Consider the following 17,848-nt stretch of genomic DNA (forward strand, 5'->3'; position numbering starts at 1 on the left):
TGCTGCTAAATCCTTGGTGAGATATAGGTCTGTCTTCAGGCTCTAATTTACACCTGCTGATTAAGAGCTTTTCTAGAACCAAGTGTTAGCAGAAGTTAGGGAGATCTCCTCCTTCTCTGGGAGACATCTTTGTTGCATACTCTTACATAGCAGCACAGCAGTCAGGACACTGCATTATTCAACAGCAGCTGAAGAGGAAATGGTAGATTCAATTCTGGATCCTCCATTCCTTGAAGGACTTCCAACCAGCCTCCCCAGCCTCCTAGGGGAGTGCCCCAAACAGCAGGTGGTGGCATACAAAGCATCCCTTACCTCCAGCTTGAGCTGTTGCCAAATCATTGCTCAGGAATGGAAGACTTAAAGGTCAAGGAGACTAAGGAAGCAGCAGTCATACTTTCTCTCCTGCTAGGACTGCTTGTATTTTTTCATTGAACAGTAATTATGTAGCATGTATACACCGTACCAAGAGGAGGGAATAAGGACTTCCCAGCAAGCACCCTTACTAATCCCTTACTAGGATATTTTGAAGACTATTTAATGTGTTTGAAGCACTTAGAACAAGACTTTTATGGATATTCAATTTCACTGATTTCTTCTTTTTCTGTTTGGTAAATGGGCACCTTTAAAAAATCTGTTGCTCTACCTATACTGTTTAATAAAATGGTATCAGGCGGTAAGCTTGAATACTAGACCGATCATCACCCAAACTGCCAAACTGATAGCATGCTTCCTAGCACAGTTTTGGCCTGTAACAAGTAGTGCTGTCCGAAACAATGCTCCTACACTGCTCTGGGGACAGTATTTGGACACAAGGAGATACAGTGATCTCTTTTTTATTTCACAGTACATGTAAAATATACAGTATGCAAAAATTATGAATTCTACCGTCACAGTAAAATTAATGCCAAATAATTTGGATTTTTAAAATCTTTTTGCTAACAATGTTCTCATTTTATAGACAGTTACAATAAAGGTGTTTTGCTTTTATTAGGGACAGAAACATAGACATTTACATATCTATATTATTTTATACATAAACAGATACCTACAGCAATGTTGTGCCTCTGACATGCTCATTCATCCCTTCTGTCAGAAGACAAGGAAAAAAGGGTCTGTTTCCAGGTAGAGCACTTCATCCCTTTTAGCACCTACTACTCTATCTTCTCCTTCTCTGAGCAAAATTTACTTATACTTTTGAAGTATGACAAAAGATAAAGCAATTCTGAAAGAACTTTAGAAATATGGATGCTGTTGATTTGTTTTGTTTATAGTAACTAATTTCTGAAGTATTCTATGCAAAAAAACAATTCCATACAAGGTAGGAGAAGAAGAAATCATGGAACTAAGAATCAGGTGCTGGAGCAATAGAAAGACTCTCAATTTACTGACAGTGAATTTTTAAATCACAGAATAGGTCTAAAAAGTTGCAACTAGAACATGTACTCTTTAAACAGCTTTTTGTCAACAGCATCAAAGAAAAGGTGGAGACTTTTTTTTAAGAAATTCCTTTCCTAAACAAATAGGTATTAAAAATACTTCTGGTGTTTTTTTAAGCGCATATTCATTACAGTACATAAGAAATAGTCTGCTTTTTGCTTTTTACCTAAACACCCACCCAAAACAGTCACCATAAATGCTATCTTTAGAGAATGATAAAAGAAAACAACCTGGGGATGCACAGGAGGTATGGTTTTGTCTCATAAAAGACCTATCAACTTTTTTTCTAAGCACAAGAGGTCTTGGCACTGACAATTCTTGTTTCAAATGTCCAACTGTAATGCCTTATTTTATAATGGTATGGTTTTGCAGACAAGACTACAATTACGTTTGATTTACTGACTGATACTGTTCTGTTTCCCTTTTAAAGATAAAGAATGTGTTTAAAGCTGAGTGTGAGAATGTGATCATGTCTTGCAAAGCTCTCTTCCCTCTGTGGACAATCTAAGAGACTACTTCTAAGTCATTTTTACAGCACAATCATTTCCTACTTTTCCCTGTGTCAGTACAGTAGACTAAAAGAACAAGGGGGTCAAAAGCCTAGAGCTTTGTCCTGAGAAGCACAGCTACTCACAATAGTATCTACTTAGAATAACCTGAAAAGTAACATAGGAAAAGAGAAGGTGAAGGTGCAGGCAGTGTGGAAACTGAAATTTGATATAGTATGTGTGTTACTTTATGGACTTTTTCACAGGCTATTCTTTAATTTTAGACAAATTATCATGTTCCTGTTGGGAGGAAAACAACTATCACTGATTTTGTAACTAAGGCAGCTGAAAAGATTACTCAAGAGATAGCAGGAAACACAGACCATGTTATAACAGGATCAATCATTTAACTGCACGGCTTTCAGAGTGAAAGTACCTGTTTTCTGTACTTGTTTAGAAGTCCATTACCAATACACAAAACTTTCGTCCCAAGAATCTTGAACAGAACCATGATGTCTTTCCTTTCAGTCCTTCCTAACATTAATTAACAGATCACATTAGATTAGCAGATCTTTTATATAAATTTGTATTCTCCCTCAGTTTGTATCTCCAACTGTATCTATCTCGTGCCCTGAAATATATAATCATCAATACATAGGTAAGAAAATAAGTATTAATTGAAAGACTACAGAATTGGTGAGGTAGATCTGTGTGTTGATGGGGCTTGCACTTTCCAGGTCATCATTTTGTAGATATTACTGCAATTGGTAGACCAGAATATTTTTATATATGTATATCTAGATAAATATAGTTGTTTGTGTATATCCATCTCCACCAAGCAAAGGGAAAAATATTTACATAGACAATAAATATCTAGAAAGACCATATTGTGGATGAACTACAGCTCCAGTGATCTTTTTGCGATTATCTGTATGCTACTCTGTTTGCATTGCCTTTTTCCCCACGTGGCATTCGCCTAGCATGTCTGAAGGGCTTGTCTTCTTTGTGCATTGCACTGAGACTCTGTAAAGTGACCTTACAGAAATATTTACAGTATTATTAATTAGCATAAACACTTATATTTGCAACTTTAAATTTAGGTCTGCTTTGATCTTGGAAAGAATAAGAAGTGCAACTGTGCTTGACAGATGTCACACTAAAAAAAAAAAAAAAAAAAAGTTATCAATTTCTGGCCAAATATCAAATACCCAGTAAATATCCAGAATGACAGATGATTAAAGGGCAAGCAAGGACTGTGTAGAACTGTGTACGTTTATGGAAAACATTGAATATTGTAGGGCTCAAGATAAAACTATGTAAGCTGACAACAAATTAAAGAATCCTATGATAAAGGGTGAATGGGAGTGTATCTATACACATGTGGTGCCATGGGAATTGTTATGAGTCTTGTTTTATTTGACATCTTCATTGAGAGGCCACGAGGTGGACAACTTTGAGGACACTGGTATGTCTCAAAGTACCTTAGTGTGGTTAAAGCACAGGCAGAAAACAGTAAAATGAAACTGAGTACTGGAAAAAGCAAGGTACTACTAGGGAAAGGACTGAGAGAAATATTCTGGAATACCTTCTGGAATATATTTAATAGGAGGGAAAAACCCAGAAGGCATAATACTTGTAAAGGATCTAAGGAAAACAGCAAGCTGAAACTACAAATAAATTTGTAACAGGGCACTAACAAGAAGACTAATTCAGTTTTGACTTGCATACTTGGAAGTATGGTATCCTGGAGCAGGAAGGTAACAGTTTCTCTATACACAGCTCTAGGGCAGATTGGAGAACATTTTCTTTGTGGACAATCAAATAAACCTTTCAAACTTCTTGGTGAACCAAACATTAACACCCTCAAGCAATTCATTTCATCCTACACATGCAGGTCACATGGATGATTAAAACAAAAGACTCCATCTGGACATAAACCATAAATTCTTCATCCACACTCTCTTATAACCACACCTGGAAGTCACCATGAGTTCTGGGCATATTACCAGAAAGATCTCAGCAAATTGGATGGAATTCAGACAAAGTAACAGAAACTACTTGGGAGCTGAAAAGACTCACTCAAATGAAAAGTTACAAACCTAAACAAGTGCAGCCCAAGGTAAGCAAGTAAGAAATCCAAAATACTGGATTAAAAAAATTAAAGCATTATTTAAGGTGACAGAAGTTACATACATAATTAGGAGAGGGAAGAATTAGTGAATATAAGGAACATAAACTGAGTTATAAACTATAGGCAACCTTCCTAATGGAAAAAACATAGCTATTTGGAACTGCAGCATAATGTGTAAGTTCATTTATTACAGGGACCAATATTGACAGAAATGGACAAAGCGCTTAACAGATCTTTGTCATCTCTAATTTAATCTTAAAAACATTTTAAGTTTACTCTGATGGTCACACTCCATCACTTTTGGGATAACAGATGGCTCTTTGCAATCTACATACTGCGCTGAAGCATCTTTCACTTTGCCTGATGCATGAATGAGGAATACCTCCCCTAAGCCAGGCTATATGTTGGGAAAAAAAAATACAGCATCTAAAATTAAATGGATTTTACCACTCACCATCTAGTCTCACCATTCTTGTGACTTATTCACAGAAACACATTTTGCTTTTTAAAACAACAACAAAAAAACAACTAATAACCACAGATTTGCCTAACAATTATAGTAAGTTACAGGACTCTTGTTATTTAAGGTATTTGAAATTTTTCCATTATTAAATCTTCTTTTCAATTCCTTACTATTTGTACCATTTGGCCTAATTCTCTCCACACTGGACATCTTTCTCAATGGAGAATTTCAACTAAATGCTTCAATTATTTTTAAAAACAAGAGTATGAAAAAATATGCTGTTTGCCCATTTAAAAGTAATTCTTAAAAATCATTTACCTGAGCTCCATTGTATGGAATAGAAATGCCAGAGTTTGGAAGGGATATGTACATATATACATACACGTATACATAAATTATATATATATTAAGTTAGCAAAACCTTCCAGCCAATCACACAACCTTTCTCCTCAGAAGATGATAGAAGGATCAACCACATACAGATTGAACTAGCAGCTGTTTTGTAAAAAGGCTTTTTTACTAATTACTTTTACAACAAAAACTATCCACTAAACCATTTTTCTCTTTATATTCTACTTGTGAGTAACTCTCACTGCCAAATGTACCATTCCCACAATGTTCAAATGTTATATATCGTTACACACGATTTTCTTTTATATCTATATCCAACTTTACACAGTCATTAGACTCAAACATCAGATATGCTTATTTTTTATCACTCTGATTCAGCAACGCAACTTGTAAGATAGCTCTAACACTACTCAATTATCTATGACTTAAATCAGTTAATCAAATTTCATCTATCAATTTCTCATTGCCATATACCAGCCACTAAACACCACATACCACTATTCAGTTAGTTATTCCTCAATTGTATGCATGGTTTTTAACAGCAAATTTCATTAATTTGTTACACAACTATACAAATATTTTATTGTCAACAATAGGTCATTCTCCTAGCATACAGGAATCTCAAACCCCTTCTCGCCATGTAGAAATCTGACAGCAAAGAACAGATCAGGAAACTGACCTTATGTTCTAGAATTAACATTAAAGGTTTACTGTCCATTCTCCTGCATTATGCATATGCTGTTCAATTAAATAGACTCTCAATTAAATGACAAGTAAATTGTTCCTCAACTAACATGATATGTTTCTGCATTTTTACATGTGTAAATCTTTATTCATTTTTACATTTGAGGTTATTTTTTGTTGAATACTTATGTGTTTTCTGCATGCACGTTCACTGGTAGGTTTTTTTCATGGGAGGCAAAGGCAAGACCTGAAAATGTTGAAAAAAAATTGTTACTCTTGAATAACTACACTTTCAGTTAAAACTTCTGTTTGAAATGTAAGTTGCTAAATACAACTACAATCCACAAAGCATAAATACTCAAAGGTATTTTTGTATTATGTATGTGAATTTGAATACAAAACTCATTTATAGATATGAATATATACATCAGGTCACAATATGTGTTGTAATATGGTTGTATTTTGTGCTGCCATCAAGGTTTTTTGAAATGACAAGCTATACCATATCCATGGTTTGCAATGTATGCTGCGTCTTGTACAATGATGATGAAACCTACATTATCCTAATGACTAAATTGTCTGCATCAATTAGAGGAATCCACCACTGAAGTGTTTTGTGAACTACAGGTCATTTTTCTAGAATCTTGATCACTGGGTGCAGTCATGTGCAGTAATGAGCAAACATCATTATATAACCCTTCCCATAATGTGATCAACCTCCATATTAAAACATGCTAAGATGTTTTGCCCTGTTATTCTCATTGAGAGAAGAAATTCAGTCCTCCATTTGTTAGAAACTTTTTCCATAGCCAGTTACTCTCTTGCTTAAATTTCTTCTTACCAGTTTATATCTAATCATTCTATATCATTGTTCTTTTATTTCAATGGCTTTTTTCTTGCATACTCCAAACTTACAAAGAGTTTAAAAGATCACTTATATTCTCTCTCAGCTTTTGTTTCACTAGAGGAAGCCAAGTGATTTTTATCTCCTTTATAAAACAGGCTCTTCATATCCCTGATTATTTTCATAATCCTACTCTGCACCTGTTCTAGTTTAAATTCATCCCCCTTGATGACTTAGAAAATAGTCCAAATGAGATACCACCAAGGTCTTGTATTGTCATGCTGATATGTCAGTAGCTCTGATAGAAATCATTCACTGGATGCATTTTAGGATTTCACTTAGCTTTTAGACCTCATTAAAGGCGTAGACTCAGTATACTCTGGCCAACTCCCAGATCTTTTCTTCTGTCATTTCTAACTAGCAACATTCCAGTAGAAAGCAGAAAATTCTTATCAATTCTAACACGTAAAATCTTGCATTTCATATATAAGATGTCATGACATTTCTATTACTCCAATCCCAGGCAGGCAATTCCTCCTATACAATATGCTTGTTCTCTGTAGACAGTGCCTCCAAACTTAAGGTTACCAGCAAGTTTAATTTATATACTAAATAAGACTACTCCAAAGACATTAAATAAAACTAGTGGACTTCAGTTTTATAGTCTCCTGTTTCAACAAATCCACTGTCATCTCCCACCAGCAATTCTTCACCTTACGATTCTTACCCCATTTCTCATACAGCATTATACTGAATCCTTTTCTGAATTACAGGTTAAAACTACTTCATTTCCTTTGTCAATAAAATCAATTATTTTATTAAAAAAATACTCAATTAACCCAACATAATCCACCTTTGCTATACCAAAACATTTTTTTTTGTCTTTTCTAATTCTTTGCTAATTTTGGGGGCTTTTTTTTTCCCTAAATCCTGCATGCTGCAATAGTTGCATGTAACAATTCTTTTGGCTCTCCTTCAAACTATTTGTTATTTTCCAGTAATGTGGCACCATTCTTGTCCCGATAGGTTTATTAAGAATCTTGCTAAGATTGCTTTGATATTTCTAATATTTTCTGGCCACTTCAAGGCAGTTGTGATATCCTTGGAGTTGCTCAACTCACTGTTGTTCATATGCTGTGCCTAGATTTTTATCTGATAACATCCATACAATACTTGATTTTCCACTGGTATGGTGGGCATGCACAATGCTACCTTGAATTCCAGCATAAATGGGCCAAACTATCTGGCATATAAGCAAGAATTGTCAGGACTCTCAGATGAGGAATATTCCTGTTTACCTTGCTTGTGATGTCCAGTCTAATAAGCATTCTTAAAACATGAAAGACAACCAGAAATTAAACAATGCATGGATGCATAAATGCATCCTTTAATCTATTGCTAAGACACTCATATATGAAATGCTTATCTCTCTTCAAATCCCAGATCTGTCTGACTTGGAAGAAACAGGTGTTCTCCATTGTTCCTTTATCTTCCAAATAAAATTTGGAAATAAGCCCTTTGGCTTACTTGGCTTAGATATCCAAGTCTAGGAAAGGACTCCAAACTGAGAAACCTGAGAGAAGATACAAGCCTTAATTCCTTGGACAGGAGCATATTTAGGTTATACTTTCTTTCTCAGCATTTCAAAGTGCTCACTCATTCAACGTACGCACTTTTGTGCACTTGGAGGACTCCTTTTTTGCACTGTTTAAGGATTCTCAGAGCCTAAGATGAGGCTATGGATTCTTGTGTACAGTAAAGTATGTACAAGTTTGGTAGTCCAACACTATATTGCACAGCACCAAAGATGTAGTCTGAAGATTATCTTCTATTCACTTTGTCTGTGGTACATACAATATGACTGTCCAGATTGGGATACCAACCAGATGTACTCCATGCTACTTCTGATCCATATGACCAGATCTTCTTACAGAATCCAGGTTTTTGCAACCTGAAAAATCAACACTCAGGCATATACGGACCACACTTAGTTCTCATTCTGACATGCAATTGGGATACACCCAGGGCATCCCCATGGACAGAGCACTCCAGGGTTTCACAATACAGACCTTAGAAATGCAGAACATCCTGGAAATCAATGGGAACATAAGTCAATTCTGAAGGTAAAATACAGAAACTGTTCCTGCTGTGTTACAGTCTGATCTTTTATCACTGAGTTCTTTTAAATTTTTGCTACTATAGAGATTTAAAGAAGCAGGCTTTTCTCTGATGCCCCCATCATGTGTATTTGTTGGATATGTCTGTTTCAGTAATTGTTTCTGTGTCTGTTCATATTTGGACTTATAATTTTGGGGGAACTGCATTTATCATTTTGAGACCAACTTATGTAGGTCCATAGTATGGATTAAAAGAAAGAAAAGCTCGATCTGCCTTTTGTTTTTTTTTAAAAAAAAAGCTTATATTGATTTTACTCCATAGGAAAATGTTAACTTTTAAGTTGGTTAATTAGTCACGGTGATAGCTAATGCTATTAATACTCAAAATTTTGTACAGCTGTTTAACTGTGCATGATTAGAAGCAGTTATATATTCAAGCTTGATTATTTTCATGCAAATACATGGCTGGCTAATGGGGAGAACAGCTGCTGCTTAGCAACTGGAGGAGCAGAGGAAAGGGGTGTCTTGCTTTAGAGATCAGAAAAATGGATAAAACCTTAGAGAGAATACATATAGAGTTTGGAGACACCAGGGAAAATAGGTGGTAGTGCTCTCTGTGATGTTTCCTTTTGCAGTTAACTCTCCTAGGATATCAGCATTTTCAGGTAATGAAGGATAAACTACATCAATTTTTGTATTTAATAGACACATAAACACACGTGTGTATGCACAACAAATATATGTTAAAGGCAAACCCCGACATGTAAGATTAATGCAGAAGAATCCAGAAAAAAATACGTCATCTACTGTAAGGGCTAAACTGACAATACCACCAGTGCTTTTTAGACTTCAGTGACTTAAAACTTGCGATCAATTTAAGCTACAAGCCTACACTGCTGGAAGAACCATTCTCTTTTTCCTCCTGCTGCTCAAACTCACCCCCTGCATGGCCTCCTCCTCTGTGCAAGCACAGGCTGTCACAGGGACACACACCTACATGATGAGACAGATCAGGCACCTGATCTAGGTTAAAATTTTTCACCTGAATCACTTTTATCCAGAGTAGTTGCAACTATTCAAATGCTTCCATTGGCATGAGAAGGAGGGCAGAAGACTTCCAGTGACAGCACTAATTCAAACCTTATCTGAAATTACATTTTTACCTTGGTGTGACCCTGGAAGCTAACTTCTTCACTTGATTGCAAAAAGCATATGAAAAGTAGAGGTGTGCTCTCTGCGAAAAAGGAAGGGAAACTGAAAAGGCGCAGCTGAAAGCATGGGAGTTCTATATAGATTTCTAATCGAGAGACATGTGCATGCCTAGAAGACTTCGATTTTGATCAAGCTATTTACATCAAAGAAGAATGTTGCTTAATTTTTCTGAACGTCTCTTTCAACATTTTAAGGACTTGGATGAATAACTATGCTCATATGAACAGGATACTACCTCTACATTAGGTATCAACTATTCTTGTCTCAGTCCTACTGTCTTTTGCTGCAGTTCTTCCTAATTCAAAACATAGTCCTGCTTTCATAAATTAAATAATTTTTTTGTAATGAAACAGAAGACTATGAATGAACTGCTTTAGTGAATCTTGCTTTGTGCGTCTAAAAAGTTAGTTATTCCAGCTACCTACACTATCCTGTTGTGGGTGATCGCATTCTTTTCAGTAGGGCTAGCAGGTGTGGAACTTGTGCCAACACCTTATCCACCTCACTTGTTTAGAGCAAGCAAGCATTGTTCAGTAGCTTAAATACCTTGGATTATATACCAACAAGCTGAAATGCAGTAGCACATTACATTCTGCTGTCTATGACCACCATAAGAGAAAATAGTAGCAGACTGGTATCCCCCAGCACAGGAGTGGACTGCTGATGTTTTAGTGTCTTAAATTTATGCAGAAAGGGCAAGAGCAGACTTGCCAGTGCCTAAAGGTAAGGTAACCCAAGTGGTGGGGAGATAAAACCTCGGAAGCTAGACAATCAAGAGACCAGAAAGACATCAGAGCATGGAAGAAAGTAGCACAAGAACACAGTAGTGTCCGTATCCAAGTCCCATGGAAACTAAGGGAAATGAATTATTTAAGATGCAGTAAAAATGTATTCATGTAGCAAAAGTTAAGAGATGTTGTCTAGTAACGTAGTAACCAAATCAGTAACCTCCTAGTGATTTATTAGCCTTTCTGAAATTTAAATGCTCTTTAAGAAAGTACTCTTTTAGTTCCAAAGGTGTTCCAAATATTAGCCTTGCAAATGTAAATATCTGCCAAAAAATTAAAACTGTAGTTCAGTTATTCTTGAAATACAATGAAAACAGTTCAAGTTTCAACTCTGTTTCAACTAATTACTTATGTGATGTATGCCTTCTTGAGAGCTAGGTAGTTTGACTTTTCTTCCATCTGCATAAAAACAAGTTTAAGTGAAACAGAAGCAAGCTAGAGAAAATAAACAGCTTAGAGAGGGAAAGAGTAGAAAAACAGTTACCCTTGAGTAGACAGGCAAGCTTCCTGCTCATTACAATGAAAAAAATGAAGGGTAGCAACTGCCTGACCTGTCTTTTGTTTAAATCTAAAACCAAAACATATGTAAGTGAAATGTAAAACATATGTTTTACATATTGGACTTTTGTCAGATTTTATAGATTCGTACATTTGTCTCGTATCATCCAGTCTTGCACGCATATGTAACAAAAACACGCTAAATATGCATTTGTACACTCAGCCTTTTTATAGGCAGATCTTCCACACTGCCAACTCTTTTAATATATTTCTTTCCCTAAAACCCCAGCTCCGAGACAAAGAAGTTTTAAGAGCAATCTCAGTGCGGGGGGGGGGGTGGTGCCATCTTTATCTTTTCAGCAAAAATCTGCACAGGAAAGCTTGAAAACAAGAAGCAAACTAATCCTAAATGCCACGGACCAAATAAGAGAATCCTAAATCCCTGTGATTTATAGCAAATTAGCAGACGTGGGGGGAGGGGGAGACACTCCTAGATTTCAGAACTACCAATAGCTCATTTCTTTGCAATTACTCCTGACCTCCGAGCTGCTGTTTTCCTCGCTTCTGCTGGGGTACAAGACAACGTTTAGCCCCAGGCTCAGGGTATTCCCCCTCCCTCCATCCCCCTACTAGAGCAGGCCTGAGGCTGCGGCTTCGCTGCCCGGGTAGGAAAGAAAGCCGCTTCTTCCCCCCCCGCCCCGCGCGGGGTAACCGTCCGGGCAACTCATGCCCAACCTGTATTCTCGGGTCGCAGAAAGGTAACGGGCCGCTGCGGGGGCGGGGTAGGAGGGGGGGAAAAGAACAGCGGCGGCCATCGGAAGAGCGAAAAGGGCGGAGTGCGACGGCGGGACGCGCTGCAAGGCGGGCGGCGGCCGCTAAGGCGCGGCCGGACCGCCCGGAGGAGGAGGCGGCGGCGCAGCTCCCGCCGCTCCGCCGCAGCGCACCCGGCCCCTCCCCGCCGCTGCCCGCACGGCGCCAACCACCGCCGCCGCCCTTCCGCAGGCCGCGCCCCCCTTCCCCTCCCCCCCCCCCCCCCCCGCGCGCAGCGACCGTTACGACCGAAGGGGGCGCAGCGACGGCGCAGGCGTTACCTGAGCGGCGCCGCCGCCCCCTCCCCCTCTCCCACACCCCATGAGTAACGACGGCAGGAGGCTTCCCCGTCTCCCTCCTCGCTCCATTCCCTTCCGTTTATTTTATTATTTTTTTTTTTAACCTCCCGCAGCTTGCGGAGACTCACCTTCCCACAGCGAGGCGACGCAGCATCCAAAATGGCGGCCGGCCCAGCTCAGCCCAATCCTGGCCCGGAGACGCTCCCTCGTCCTCCCCTCCCCGGCCCGTCCAATCCGCGCCTCGGAATTCCGCAGCCTCACCACAGCCTCGGCGGCCGATCACCGAATCATCGAGCTCCCCTTCTCCCCGCCCGTTTTTTGCCACCCGGGGGTGGGGGGAAATAATAATAATTTGGGGGAAAAACAAAAACCTCCGAATCCTACGCCCGACTGCTGAGGCGGACTGGTGGGGGGAGTTATGACACGTCCCTCACTCTATTTCCCCCCCCCCCCAGCCATGGCCCGTCCTCTCCCCCTCCCCCTAATGGTTGCGTCCGTGACATCATCATCATGGCAACAACAGCTGCAGCCCGGAGCCGGGCGGCCGCCGCCGCGTCCGTAGCGCTGAGGGAGCCCGGGCCGGCGCTGCCCCTGCGGCGCTCGCGGCCCGCCGGGCTCTAGAGCCACCGGCCGGCCCCGGCCCCGGCCGCGCGCGCGTGTGCTCGCCCGCCGGCGGGCGGGGCGGGGCGGGGCGGGGAGTGGAGGAGTGAGGAGGGAGGCGGCGAGCGCGCGCGCGGCTGTGCGCGAGGCGCTGTGCGCGCGCGCGTGCCTGCCCGCCTGCGGGGGGAGGGAGCGGGGCGCGCGCGCGTGCGCGTGCGCGCGGGCGGGCGGGCGGGGAGAGGCCGGCGGGGGGCTGCGCTCGCGCGCGCGCTCGCTCGCTCGCTGCGGCGGGGGGGAGCCGTGCGGGCTCCGCGCTCGCTCAGTGCGTGTCTCGGCGGCGGCGAACAACATGTTCTCAGTGAGGATCGTGACCGCCGACTACTACATGGGCAGCCCGCTGCCCGGCCTGGACCCCTGCCAGTCCCACTTCCGAGAGGCCCCGGCCAAGCGGGTGCCCGTCGTGAGAGTCTTCGGCGCCACCCCTGCAGGTACGGACACCCCCCCCCCCCCCCCAAGCCGGGCACGGCCCCGCCGCGCCGCCGCCGCTCCCGCTGCCGCCGGGCCCGGCCCCGGCCGCCGCCGCTCCTGCTCTTTGTGGCTGGGTCGCGGCCCCCCCCCCCCCGCCGCCGCTGCGGCGGTCTCACCTGCCAGCGGCGGGCCCCGGCGGCGCCGCGGGGTGGCGGCGGCCGGTACCTGCCCCGGGGCGTCAGCCCGGCGCCGCCGCGGCGATACCCCCCCCTTCCCCCCCCCTCCCCTCCGCGCTGCCGTCCGCGGGCGGGGAAGGGGCCGCAGGGCCGCGCCGCAGGTGCGGAGCGGCTTTGTGCGGGGCGGCGCGGGCGCGGCGGCGGCCCCGGCCCCGGCCCCGCGGCGGGCGGCAGCGCGGCGCCGCAGCGTGGACGGGGCGGCGCGGGGGGCGCGCTGAGCGCGGCCGCAGGCGCGACTTGTGCGGGACCTGCGGAGCGGGGGGTTGTTCCTGGAGGGCTCTCTGCGTTTGCTGCTTATTTCCCCCCCCCCTTCTTTTTTCTTTCTTTCTTTCTTTTTTTTTTTTTTTTCTCCCTCCCTGCGCGTTTGGTCCCGAGCCGGCGGGTTAATAAATGGCCAAAGCCAATAGGCGCTGGTGCTGCACTGCAGAAGGGAACGTCCTAACCGCTGGCCACATGTTGCCCCCTGAGACTTCCCAGCGTATCCGCCGGCTGGTTCTTCTCCTGCGGACTCGTGGTTACGGGCTCCTACGTCTCCAATACGTTTCCGACTTGCTAAAAAAAAATCTAACGTTTAGAGGAATTAGTATTTATTGTGGGTTTCACGTGCCTTAATCGAAGTTGAAAATCGGCCTCCTCGTTGAGCCATGTTAAGGATCGTTGCTCATGCTCCTGTTATGTTGTATAATACTGACCTTGGGGAATTAAGGTATTCCTGCATATTTTATTGGCTTATATGCTGAAAATGAAGTGTTAGTTGTATACATTAGATATTAGTCAGGACAGAAACCACATGATAAAAAAGGCACAATAATGGTATCTTTTTCCCTTCACGCAATTATATAGGAAAGAAGGCTTTTTTCTCCTTTTCTTTTTTTTTGGAATTATCTGTTTGCTCTCTCCTCAGGTACAGAGGAATGTGAGCTATTAAAGCTGCTGTGATCTGATGCATCTGCAGCTCCAAGTTATTAAGTGGATGAGTGAGATTAATAGATAAAATATTGAAATAATAAGACCTATTTTATTGTCTCATCTTGCATACAAAGGAGATATTATGTAATAATATTTATGTAATGGCATGAGTAACTATTTCATTATTAAAAAATGCAGAGCCTGAGGTTGTCTGGCAGGTAGTAGGCTTTGTGTGTGTGGTTAACTCATTAAGGCTTATTTTCTTAAAGAAAATGTTTAGGCTATGGCATATCATGAATATGGCATCATAAAGTAAACAATAACATAGTTGAGTTGTCCTGCTATTAGGAACACAGTAGGAAATCCTTGGTTTCACCAACCATAAACTTTAATGTTAGTTTGCATAATAGAAGTGTTTCTAATTCATTTTGGTTGAAGAAGACACTTCACTGCAGTGCTCATAGGCAGTGTGACTTGGTTATCTTCTGTTTATTTCTTTGGTAAACTTAAGAGCTTTCTTTCTTTTTAATCCTTCTAATGTTTGACGCTGACGTGCTTCAAGAACTTCATATCACATCTGATTTTTTTTTTAAAGAAACAAATATAATCCTGTCTTTCCAGAGGTGTTTGAAGTAAGCAGTCATTGTCAAAAGTAATGTACATGACTTCGGAGAGAGGCTAGACAGTTATTTAAGAGTTGAAATATAAAATGAAATTGAGTATATCCATTTTGACCTATACTGACATTTCCTTTAGGAAAAAGGAATAGTAAAACCAGCTTCTGATATACCATGTAAGACTATGGTATGTATTTACTGATTGGCTTACAGGTAATGTGGTGTTTGTATTCACTTGAATTGTCCTGAATATGAATGAGTGCTTCTGATTGGGTTTAATGTATATATTGCGTGCAGAAAAGGTGTTCAGTTACAACATTGCCTGTGTGACAGCCACTACGCCTGTATAGGCTGCTTGCGTGTTCAGTGTGATTAGCTCTGCATGAATCTTAGTATGTTTAAACAGTGTGTCCGTGTTGTGCAGCCAGTTGGCAGCTAGGTTCAGAGTGGACTCCAAATTCCACCTGCTGAGTGAAGGGAGATTGACTGGTACATGAAAGTTGCTTATGCAGCTATTCAGAAAGTTACGTATCTAGCAGCACTGTGTCTTGTGTCTAGTACCAGCTATGGACATTGGTTCTGCAGACAGATCTACTCTTTCTCTTCTTAAGGTAGTATTGTGTTCAGAGAGCTATATGAGCGGCAAAGACTTCTGTTATTCTTTGAGTTTTTTTTCTTTTTAATAGTCCTGTGTTAGGCAACCTAACAATTGTAAAGGTTTGCCTGTGCTACATATAAAACTAAAACGCTTTTTGCTATGGTGATTTGGGGAGGTAAAAACAGATTTCCATTTAAAAAGAAATCTTGCAAGTTCCTATATCTCTTAGAATGGACTGTGGTAATAATGCTTGACAACTTCAGGTCTTCTGAAGAAGTCTGTTTGGCAAGACCACACAAGCTATCTTTTGGTGTCCTACATCTTTGACCAAGAGCTTGAATGGTGAGGAGTCAAAATTTTGTTTAAGCCCAAAGGCTGTAGCTTGTTTTCTATTTTCTGTTCTCTTCTTCTGTGAAATATCAAGAATAAAAATCTGACCACAGTAGTAAAAGATGGAGTGAAACACTACTAGAGTTTGTTTGAATGTATTTTAGCTGGTCTAGCTATTTCATTCCATTTTAGCATTTTGGTATTTGAAGCTGACTTATGTGTCTGTTGATATAACTGCTTGGACAAAAATATAATTTCAGAAGTGCTGCAGCACTGCCATGGTTGTCACACAATGAAAGCAGTATTAATTCATGCTTTGTTGTATAAGATCATACATATTATTTGATGTAGCAGTCTTTGTATCTCTAAAGGAGTCTCGTAATACTGCTTCTTATATTTAAAAACATTAGGTTTTAATTCACTAGGTAAGGCTGAACTATGAAACAAAATTTCGTTATCTTCTCAGGCAGTATTTCTTTTCTACTAGCTAGCAGTTCTTGTAAATGTTTCTTATAAAAACCTTTCAGAAATTACAATGCCTATTACAATGAAAGCATAATGAAAATTGAATTTTCTGTTAACATATGGTCTTTAGTTTAATTTTTTATTCTTAAATTGTCATTCTAAGCTGTGGTATAGGAACGTATCAAAGTTGTGATTTACTTCCTGCTAGCCTGTGACCATTTCAAGTCTAGATGTTTTTCTCAAGACTTACCTAACTACCTCAAAAAAAGTATGTGAATGCTCAGACAGACATTTCCATTTTGGCTCAGTCTTTCTGCAGTTGACTGAACATCTAACTCTAAATCCATCCATTAAAAAAAAAAATAAGGTGAGATTGTATGTCATGTTAGGAGAGACTAATGAAAGAGCTGAGGTTGCTAATAATACAGGTTTCATTTCCCTTAGAACATGGAGGACAAGTAGCTGAGGACATTTTAAGTTGTAAATAGCATTATTCAGAGGAGTGGTTGAGTGCTGGCAAAACCTGAATGCATTTCAGGTGAGTGGTTGGGCTGAGTTTGGTGGCTTTGTGTCTTATTTTTCTGAGGGAGGGGGAAGGAAAGCAGAGGCAACTGCTGCAGCTCAGATCTGGCTTCCTTCCAGTGGCAGTAGCCCTGGTATGACTCAGTGAGGGGGCCTGCTTATCTTCTTTCTTCTGTTCTCCCCCCCCCCCCCCCCCCTTTTTCTCCCTTCACTGACCTGGCTGTATATCTGATCCCATCCCAGTACTGCTGCTGCTTTCTCTCCTCCCTGGCTGCTCACTTGAGAAGGAATGAGCTCATCGCAGGAATTTGCTGCTTCCTACGCTCAGCTCATGATTATCCTTTTTTTTCCTCCTCTTATTCTCACTGCCATTCCAGACACTTTGTCCTGCAATGATCGTTCCCCATAGCCTTCTCAATTTGTTACCCCAGTGCTTATGTCCAAGCCTCATTCCAGTTGCCACTGCTTCCCATTTTACAGAAGGGGACACTTCTCATTAACAGTCTCTTCTATGGCTTTATAGTACGGGTATGAGGATACAAAAGGGTTGATAAGAAGATCGCTGTGGTGAGGTTCATGCCTCCTCCTTTTTGTATTCCCCTCATTCTCCCCCTCCCCCCCCCAAAAAAAAAAACATTATCAGGATTTGCACGTTAGCTTATTCTGTGGACTGCAGCATGGCCTAGGAGATTTTCAGCATTATGCATTGTAGCTCGGCATCCAGCATGTCATTTCTGCATCTTGTACAGGCATACTTCTTATACTTCTGAAGAGGTATTTGAAAAATAGCTTCATGGTCATTTGTCTCACTGTTCTCCAGAGGTTTATAGCTCTTAGAAGATGTGAACATAGATGAAGTAGGAATGAGAGACTTGAGGTAATGTATTTATTCTGAGATTGCTTTCAGTGTTTGGGTTTTGTCAGTGATGTGATTGGAGATCATTAACCAGTAACTTTACGTGATTTTTAAAAAGAGTATTT

At 41.3% G+C, this 17,848-nt stretch overlaps 1 protein-coding gene and 1 long non-coding RNA gene across 6 annotated transcripts in view; one reads left to right on the forward strand and one right to left on the reverse strand.

The window, feature by feature from the left end:
- Nucleotides 1–12,520, reverse strand: part of LOC134138667 (uncharacterized) — a 52,444-nt gene extending 39,924 nt beyond the window's left edge. For all 5 annotated transcript variants that reach the window (XR_009957960.1, XR_009957959.1, XR_009957957.1 and 2 more), the window contains exons 1-2: nt 12,251–12,520; nt 5,714–5,801 (exon numbers count right to left, since the gene is read on the reverse strand). This is a non-coding gene — a long non-coding RNA (uncharacterized LOC134138667). The remainder of the gene's footprint in view (nt 1–5,713; nt 5,802–12,250) is intronic.
- Nucleotides 12,521–12,971: 451 nt separating this feature from the next.
- REV3L (REV3 like, DNA directed polymerase zeta catalytic subunit) overlaps nt 12,972–17,848 on the forward strand; it is a 123,832-nt gene continuing 118,955 nt past the window's right edge. Inside the window, exon 1 of the mRNA XM_062572642.1 lies at nt 12,972–13,210. Coding sequence (XP_062428626.1) covers nt 13,072–13,210 — 139 coding nt within the window. The 5' untranslated portion in view covers nt 12,972–13,071. The remainder of the gene's footprint in view (nt 13,211–17,848) is intronic.

Source organism: Rhea pennata, chromosome 3, assembly GCF_028389875.1.
Source record: "Rhea pennata isolate bPtePen1 chromosome 3, bPtePen1.pri, whole genome shotgun sequence".
NCBI classification, from domain to species: domain Eukaryota; kingdom Metazoa; phylum Chordata; class Aves; order Rheiformes; family Rheidae; genus Rhea; species Rhea pennata.